The 9,062-nt window shown below is 42.5% G+C and overlaps 1 protein-coding gene across 1 annotated transcript; it reads left to right on the top strand.

Annotated features, from left to right (window-relative positions):
• The first annotated feature begins 1,422 nt into the window (after positions 1 to 1,422).
• On the top strand, positions 1,423 to 9,058 carry kl (klotho). Its single transcript, XM_079355385.1, has 13 exons — positions 1,423 to 2,237; positions 2,922 to 3,352; positions 3,435 to 3,514; positions 3,648 to 3,810; positions 4,200 to 4,305; positions 4,895 to 5,044; positions 5,319 to 5,554; positions 5,926 to 6,121; positions 6,259 to 6,437; positions 6,806 to 6,913; positions 7,011 to 7,116; positions 7,421 to 7,547; positions 8,181 to 9,058. Exons 1-13 carry the CDS (start codon positions 1,521 to 1,523, stop codon positions 8,513 to 8,515), a joined length of 2,934 nt encoding a protein of 977 aa, XP_079211511.1. The 5' UTR covers positions 1,423 to 1,520; the 3' UTR covers positions 8,516 to 9,058.
• The last annotated feature ends 4 nt before the right edge of the window (positions 9,059 to 9,062 follow it).

The raw sequence follows: 9,062 nt of genomic DNA, 5'->3' as shown, positions 1-9,062 counted from the left end.
AACCACACAAACAATGGCAGCACAAACAAACGTGCTCTCAGACTGATGTTTCCCTTGATGGTGCTCTTTCTGTGTTTTATGTACCGGCAGTGCTCGACATTGATTATGCATGTACACTTGAGATGGGAACTTTCCAGAGCAGCCCGGCTTGATGGAAAAACACCCACACACCATGTTCTGCTCACTGGTTATGATCCATGACCGGGCAAAATCACACACTGCTCTGCTGCCAGGTGAGTCCATATAAACATCTGTCTCTATAGACGTTATCATTCACCTGCTGAGCTGAAAAGCTGCATCTTAGGATGTTTTCTTTTTACATTTATTTATGGAGCACAACAGGCTCCACAATCACTTTCATTATTTAATTAATTGAGATTTAGCAAGAAAAGGTTAAACCCTCCTAGACTGCTAAACTCTGGATGAATAAATTTGCCTGTTTTTGTATTTGTTTTGCAAAAAAGTAAGATCAGTAGCAGTTCACTGGGACGTTGTCAGTTCCCTTACATTTCAGTGACCAATCTATGTTGTTCAGGAGACACAAAACCTGCTCATTTGATGCTTTATTATATCACATTTAATTGCCTGATAACTCATGTTCAAACCATAACCCTTCTTTTTCTTCCAACCAGATTGTTTAAAGAAAAGATGTGTTTTTATTTCATATAAAGCTGGAAATTACTGCTGAATTAATCTGGAAAGTAATTACAGTTAATGCAACTGGTGTCAGAAAGCTTTATGAAAAAAACAGTGCAAACTTAAAGCCCTATAACTGACAATTTCGCGTTTCATTTAACAACTGTCAAATACAGTGAAACATGTTGATATGGCTTTTGATTATTTGTAACATACAGAACGAGCCTGTTATTATCTGATCATTTTAACCTGAGGCTGTCCTCTCTCTCTCTCTCTCTCTCTCTCTCTCTCTCTCTCTCTCTCTCTCTCTCTCTCTCTCTCTCTCTCTCTCTCTCTCACACACACACACACACACACACACACACACACACACACACACACACACACACACACACACACACACACACACACACACACACACACACACACACACACTCCTTTTCCACTCTGTACAGTGAAAAATGCAGATGACTTTCTTAAACTGTCAAGATACAACATTAACATGTGGTTATGAGATTACCCTCCAGAGGACAATGCCGCTGAGATCATTGTCAGATTTTGCACCTGGGTCACACTCCTATTCTTTCCCCTCAATGGGCTAAAATCAAATTCGTTTTTAAACGCTCCTTCTGAATCAAGCATGAGCCCTCCTCTTATACAATCTAAATGAATGTGTCCCAGCTTTAGATACGATGGATTATTTGAGCTCCTGACATCATGTTGTGCTTGGAGACCTTTGTGCGTCAGGTGCTTTGGCTAATAATTAATGGATTTGGAGAGGAGGCTTGTAGTGGGTTCACAGCTGGCTGGCCCGCAGTTTATTCGACTGAAGCATGGTTCAGTAAAAGCCAGAATCAAAAATCTGGGCACCCAGATCTGACACCATGAGCGCTTTGCTCGCCCTGCTGACATTTGTCACATTTACTTCTGCGTCTTCAAAACCGAGCGCTGGTATGAAAACGTGGGGTCGTTTCAATAAGCTGCCTTATCCAGGGGACAAGCTTTTCCTGTATGATACCTTCCCCCGAGAATTCATATGGGCGGTGGGCACGGCTGCATATCAGGTGGAGGGCGCGTATGAGAAGGACGGCAAAGGGCCCTCCATTTGGGACACTTTTACGCGCGGAGGGACCCGGATTATCAAAGGGGACGTAGGCAGCGACAGCTATCACAACATCCGCGCTGACATCCGAGCCATCAAGCAGCTCGGGGTCAGCCACTACAGGTTCTCCCTGTCCTGGTCAAGGATATTTCCCAACGGAACACGCGGAAGTTACAATGAAATCGGCGCAAACTATTACCGGACCCTGATCCAGAAGTTGAAGGAGATACGCGTACAGCCGATCGTCACGCTCTACCATTGGGATCTGCCTGACCACCTGCAGCAGACCCTCGGAGGCTGGAGCAACCCAGAGCTGGTGGAGATTTTTAAGGATTACGCCGATTTCTGTTTCCAGACTTTCGGGGATGATGTGAAGTACTGGATCACCATCGACAACCCGTTTGTGGTGGCGCGACACGGGTACGGAACCGAAGCGGCCGCTCCCGGGATAAAGAATGATCCTGATCTTCCGTTCCGAGTTGGACATATTCTTCTCAAGGTGAGCGGGGGAGAACTTCAAACTTTTAATATTGTTTAATGTGAAAAGCGAAGCACAGACATATTACAGTGATTACATGTTCATGATGTTGTTCAAATTGTTGTAATTGTTGATGTTGTATAAAACCAAAAAGTTTTAAATTTAGAAACCAAAACATTAAGAGGAGAGGAAACATTAAATTAAGTAATTTCATTGTTTGCCTAATGGAAAAATAAACAACATTAATGGAAACACACACAGTCAACTAAAGGGACAACATGAGACACAAACATCAGACATGAGGAAGAAGATAGATTTATTATAGGAGTGTGTCACATTTGAATATAAAGTTTAGAGTAAGGGACTGAAGTTGTTCAGTACCAGTAAGTTAAAAGTACAAAATGTTCTCCACATTGTTGTAACAATAAAATCAAGAGGCAAACAATTCACAAGTACTTCACCAAAGAAGAAAATACATGCACCAAAATGTTTTTTAAAAAATATCACTTATCTTCGATTTGGGTGAGCAGAAGTTTTCTTATTAGTTTTCTTTTTATTGCTGTAATTAGTTCACCAGTCACATTTTGAACTGAGTGACCAGTATACAAACATTTTATATGTATAGTCTTCTTTAGTACTCTTCTTCTCCTCCCTCTCTCTGACAGTCATTTACACAATGTCCTGCTTGTCTGTTTTCTCTACCAGGCGCATGCAGCTGCCTGGCATCTCTACGACCGCCACTACCGCCCACATCAGCATGGTAAGCTGTCCATGGCGCTGGCCTCTCACTGGATCAAACCTAGCCGTACACGCGTGGAGAGCCTGCGAGAATGTCAGTGCTCCCTGGATCACGTCCTGGGCTGGTTCGCCAGGCCTCTCTTTGGAGACGGAGACTACCCCCCCTGCATGAAGGAGAGGCTGGGCTCAAGACTGCCCTCCTTCACTGAGGAGGAGAGGGAGCAGGTGAGGGGGGCGGCTGACTTCTTTGCCCTCTCTCACGGAGCGGCCCTCAGCTTCCAGCTCATGGAAGACAGTCTCAAGTTCGGGCAGCAGGAAGTCCTGGACCTGAGGATGCTGCTCTACTGGGTCAACGCTGAGTACAACAAGCCGCCCATCTTTGTGGTACAGAGTGGCTGGTAGGTTCAAAAGGTGATGTGTTGATTTGTCTGTGTTGTACAGGTAATGAAGGCATCTCGTTTTCACTGCCACTCCACGCAGGTATGTCCTCGGCATTACCAAGACAGAAGACTCAAGACACATGTATTACATCAAGATGTTCATCGCAGGAGCACTGAAATGTGAGAAAAGAGCCGAGCTTACTGAATGTTGTGCTTTTACCACCACAGCATGAGAATCCACATTTGTTTATCTCAAGTAAATAAAGAAGCGACTTACACCAGGGCTGTCCGTCTGTCTGTGATTGTTTCACAGCTATAGTGATAGACAGAGTGAATGTGATCGGATACACAGCGTGGTCTCTGATAGATGGCTTCGAATGGCACAGGGAATACGAGATACGACAGGGACTGTATTACGTTGACTTCAACACTAATGACATGAAGAGGGAGCCGAAGACGTCTGCCACCTTCTACAGGTACGTGTCATTACTCGGTGAAAGGTCACTCTGAAAAAGATGCATGACTCAAACACAGGCATACAGTATTTGCAGATGTTGATTTTTACCATCACACTTTAGAGATCATACTTTGGTAGAAGTCTTGAAAACATCATTTCCTGACTACCTGTCCGAATTTATAACTCAGCATCTGTATTTAGTACTACTATAACTCAAATCTTTTCAAGTGTATTTGTCTTATTTCTTGTCAAAAATATCCCATTAAACTTCATGTAAGACACAATCACCTGACAGGTCCAGGTCAACATCTTATTTTTAAGGTATTACGAGCAACAAAGATTTTTTAACGGATTCTTTATAAAGCTACCTCACTACCTGCTTGAATTAACTGTTCATTATTCCTGAAGAAATGTCATCCAGAAAAACGGATTCCCAGAACTTCCAGAGAACAAACCTACACATGGGATCTTCCCTTGCGATTTTGCCTGGGGGGTTTCTGCCAACTCCATTCAGGTTTGTGTGTGCGTGCGCAGAGAGTGGGAGCAGCATGGGCTGTGGGATCAGACGCTGATGGGTGGGTTTATTTTCCACTAAAAGTGGGGAAGAATAGGAAGTTTTGGACAGTGCCAGAGGTTAAAGTTCTGATACTGAATGAATCACAACATAAATACTTCCTCAGAAGTTGAGGAACCTGAAAAACATTAACGTATTAACTTGGTTCACTGACAAACTTCACTAACATTCAGTGAAGTGTGAGGTTTTGTCGACTCTGCAAAAACAAAATTGATGACATTTTTTTCTTAATCCAACACTCCTCTTATTTAACATATTGAAACAAAGTCTTTATTATTTCCCAGTGATTGCTTTTCTCTGATTTTGGATCATGTTCAAATTCAATTTTCTATTTTACTTTTCATGGTGAAAATCCACCTAAGAAACAGGCACGACGAGGAATCAAACAAAATGTCCCACCCTCTGCCAGCTGGGCTAAACAGCACAGCACCATCTGCCCCACTCTGCCTTGATTTGCATTTGTGTTGTATGAGGAAAGTGGATGTGAGTTTACACTGCAGTGATTCTTCTGCTTCGCTTCATGTCGCAGGTGGAGATCGCACCCAGCCAGTTTGCAGACCCCAATGTGTATTTGTGGAACATCTCCAACAACGGAGAGCTGACGAAGCTGGAGGGCCTCAGTGCACCACCGATACGCAGAAACACTCATTGTGCAGATTACGCCACCATCCGACAACAGGTGTGTAATCCACCAGGCAAACATTTACAATTAAAACAGCTTTACACAATCAAAACACTTTTTTTTTCTTCCAGAAAAGTCACTTGATTTATCAAAGTTACAGTTTTTGATTCCTCACTGACTTTTTAAGAGACCTTGACAGCCATTGAACTGGTATTGTGTTCCTTTATCAACTCTGTGTAGCAGGGGACAAAAGTGATTATCAGGAAAGTTGAATCCTCTGCCTTATAGAAGGTGTTAACCCTCCTGTATCTTGTTCATCGTCCTCCTTTAGGTGGATGAAATCCGACAGGTGGGGGTTAATCACTTTCATTTCTCCCTCAACTGGTCGGCTCTGGTGCCCACAGGCGATGTGGCTCATCCCAACACCACCCTGCTGGGATACTACCGCTGCTTCACTCATCAGCTGCTGCGGGCCAGCGTCACGCCCGTGGTGACTTTGTGGCACCACACACGCCAGGGCAGCAGCATGCCCGCCCCGCTGGTAGCAGCCAACAAGTGGTTGAACAGGTCAGAAACTAAAATGATTATGGAGTAAAAGCTTCTTTAACTGCAGCTACTTTTACATTCCTGTAATTTTCTCTTTTAGTAAAGAGATATTTCTTGATCTCTAAGTCAAAATATTGGAAATTCCTTTGCATAAATCTAATCTATCTGTATTTTTGAAATTATTGAAACTAAATTTATGCTGTTTAAAAAAAAGATTACTGGATCTTAGATCTCCATCAGTTGTTTCTTCACATGTTGGTGCATGAGTTTGGATTAATTAATAGTGTGATTATTTGTTGTTGATACATAGTGAAAATCAACAACTTCATGATGCATCCAAAACAGGCGTGTGTCTGATTTAAATGCAGTCAATCTGTGACTCGTTTCCACAGCGAAACTCCGAAGGCGTTTGCTGAGTATGCCAGACTTTGCTACAGAGAACTTGGCGCTCATGTGAAGATGTGGATCACCCTGAATGAGCCCAATGACGAGGTGGTGAGCTACCAGGAGGCTCATCAGATGCTGCAGGCGCACGCTCGGGCCTGGCATGCTTACGACGACGAGTTTAGACACGCTCAGGGAGGACAGGTCAGTAGTCCTATAATGTCTTATAGATTTAATTTATCAATAAATGTTGCCTCTTGCCGCATGTGTTTCCTCTGTTTATTTCAAATACATGGAGAGAGGACGGAAATGTGACAGATATGCTCTTTGTTGTGTCTCAGGTGTCTCTGGCTCTGCACATGGACTGGTTGGAACCAGCGGTTTCATTCAGCCGGGAAGATGTGGAACCTGCCAAGAGGGTTTTAGACTTCATCGTGGGCTGGTTTGCAGAGCCGATCTTTGGCAGCGGGGATTATCCAATAGGGATGAGGAGCTGGCTGCGTCAGCTCAACTCACTTGAGTACTTACACTTCATACTTCCATCAGTGGAATTAAACTGTGATTATAAGCAGGTGTGCCACAGTACAGGAGAATATTAGTCAAGACAGATGGGAAACTTTTTTTGTTCTTCAATAGCAACTATAAAAGTATATGATCCCTTTCAGTAACAAGTTCAGTGCATTTTTAAAACATTGAATTACCTGCTTTTAGTCTTTCATTTCAACCTCGTTCTGATTTTAAAGGTAACATATTATCCTCCTTGTCAACAAGTTTTCAATAAGGGGTAGGGTTCAAGAGGTCCTCAAAACATCTTACACAATCTCAAAAAAACTCTTACATCATCTGTTAAATCTAACATGCCAATCTTCTTTGGGTTTGTTTTCACAGCCTGCCAGTGTTCAATGAGGGGGACAGACAGCTGGTTAGGGGCACGTACGACTTCTTTGCCATCAGTCACTTCACTACCAAGCTGGTGACACATACCAAGGAAGACTCGTAAGAGGAAATCGTAACAACCTGTAAAGATAAGATGTTTGTTTAGTTCCAGCTTTTTTCATTTCTCTCAGCTTCTGTGTCACCTCCATGTCTGCAGGTACACCTACACAGCCATGCTGGAGATCCAACGCATGATAGACACCACGTGGATCAAGCCCTCCATGCCGGTCGTGCCCTGGGGCCTGAGGAAAGCTCTGAACTGGGTGAGACTGGAGAGATGATCATCTTTTACTCTTGTCCTGTTTATACAACCTGTCAACATTGGATTTGATAAGAATTACATTTTTCTACACTAAAACTATTAGTTTATTTGGTCCGAGGCGAGCAGTATATCTACCCTGCTTCTAAAACATCTTGTTTAAGTGTTTTAACCCCCTCAGCTCAACTTTATTAGTCAAAGCATTTTTGAATGTCTTTAAACTTTTCAGGAGCAGATTGTCAAATTAAAGCACAATCAAATTAAAACTACATAGCTGACATTTAAATATCCGATAACATTTTTTTAAGGTGAAGGAGCACTACTCCGATGTCCCGGTATACGTGATGGCTAATGGGGTCCAGGAAGACCCAGCCCGCTTTAAAGACAGTCTGAGAGTTTACTACCTGTACAACTACATCAACGAGGCGCTGAAAGGTGAGGCTTGCTTTTCCAGTCGTTCATTATTGTGATGCCTGCATGTGTGTCCTGTGTGATCAGCCCTTCTTGGCTTATTATGTTTTTTTTTTCTACCTTCAGGCCTCAGTAGAGTTTAATTATTAGACAGGTATTTGGGTCGGTGACCCTTCAACAGTCAGCTGACTCAGAGTACACACAAAAATGTCAACACACTACACTGAATTGTTAAGTCAACGTTACTCGCATTTTATTCTTGTCCTAGTGAAGTTTATTAGATCAATCTGGGTGATGGTCTAAGGCTTAAGCTGTCACACTCCCTGAGTTTTTTGACGTTGTAGTGATCCCTGTCACCACTGAGTGGCATCCAAACACAGACAACAGTCTGCATATATACAGTATTTATAGACAGTGTTTATTATAACTTTGAAAATTAAACCCAAGACGAAAGAACACAAAGTATGGCTGTTTTTGTTTTTACATTGAGTGTTAAATTGTTAAATCTTGAATGAGATCTTATGTTTGTTTTTTTATTATCAGCATTTTCAGCATTACCTATGTTTGTATGCTACTGTAATTCATGTACCACCTCCTCATGAATATAAAACAAAAACAAAAGTCTTCATCCGATAAATCTTCCTGCTCTCTCCTCAGCATACACTCTGGATGGAGTGAACCTCAAAGGCTACTTTGCTTACGCCCTGAGTGACCAAAGGGACCCGGAGTACGGTTTGTACGGCCACGTCCACGACGAGGTCATCGTCAAGGCTTCTCTGTCAAACTATCGAAGCATCATTCAGCATAACGGCTTCCCCGTTATTGGAGCCGAGCCTCAGCAGTGTCCCAGCATGCCTCAGCCCTGCAGAAGCTGCCAGGTTTTGGTCAGGGGGCCTGTGGTGGGCTTCCTGACTCTGGTAGGTTCAGGGGTGCTCATCACACTGAGCCTCATTATCTACTACACAACCAAGAGGAAGAAGGAGTGCTACTGATGGTTCTAACTGCAGGATTTTTGTTGTTTTTCATGAATGACTCAAGGTACAAAAATCGGTGTATTGTACAGCTGTAAGTGTTCAGTCTATTCTAACTTTAGAGCCAAACTAAACTCTGTATTACATGAAAAGACAGGGGATGATAATGGTGACAGAAGTGGACCAATAACCTTTGGCGTTAATGTTAAAGAAAAATACATGCACACACCTTAATAAATATTCATGTTTAGGTTGGATGCATTTATTACATAATTAGAAAGACTGGATTACCAGCTTCTGAAAAACAGCAAATGATCACTTTATTAAAAGTAAAGTGGCCTTTTTAAAACGGCCTGTTAAGGATCTTCAAGTGTGAGTAAACTTTAACCAGGAGATGAAATCCAGAGGAAACCTGTTTGCTACATTCTACAGCTGAAGCCATGTTGGTAGCTGTGTCGAAATAATGTTTTTTTTTCATGTTTCATTCCCATAAGTTTGTTGAGAATTTTGACTAATATATTTATTTCCTTCTATAACTCAAAATAAATGAATCCACTCGATTCAGGTC

This window comes from Symphodus melops (assembly GCF_947650265.1).
Source record: "Symphodus melops genome assembly, chromosome: 11".
NCBI lineage: Eukaryota > Metazoa > Chordata > Actinopteri > Labriformes > Labridae > Symphodus > Symphodus melops.
Note: the sequence above shows the minus strand (reverse complement) of the source record. Positions and strands in the feature narration are given on the sequence as shown.

Coding starts and splice junctions, on each gene's coding strand:
- kl (XM_079355385.1), top strand. CDS start 1,521: ATGAGCGCTTTGCTCGCCCTGCTGACATTTGTCACATTTACTTCTGCG. Junction 3,515..3,647: donor CATCGCAGGAGCACTGAAAT/GTGAGAAAAGAG, acceptor ATTGTTTCACAG/CTATAGTGATAGACAGAGTG. Junction 7,117..7,420: donor TGAGGAAAGCTCTGAACTGG/GTGAGACTGGAG, acceptor CATTTTTTTAAG/GTGAAGGAGCACTACTCCGA.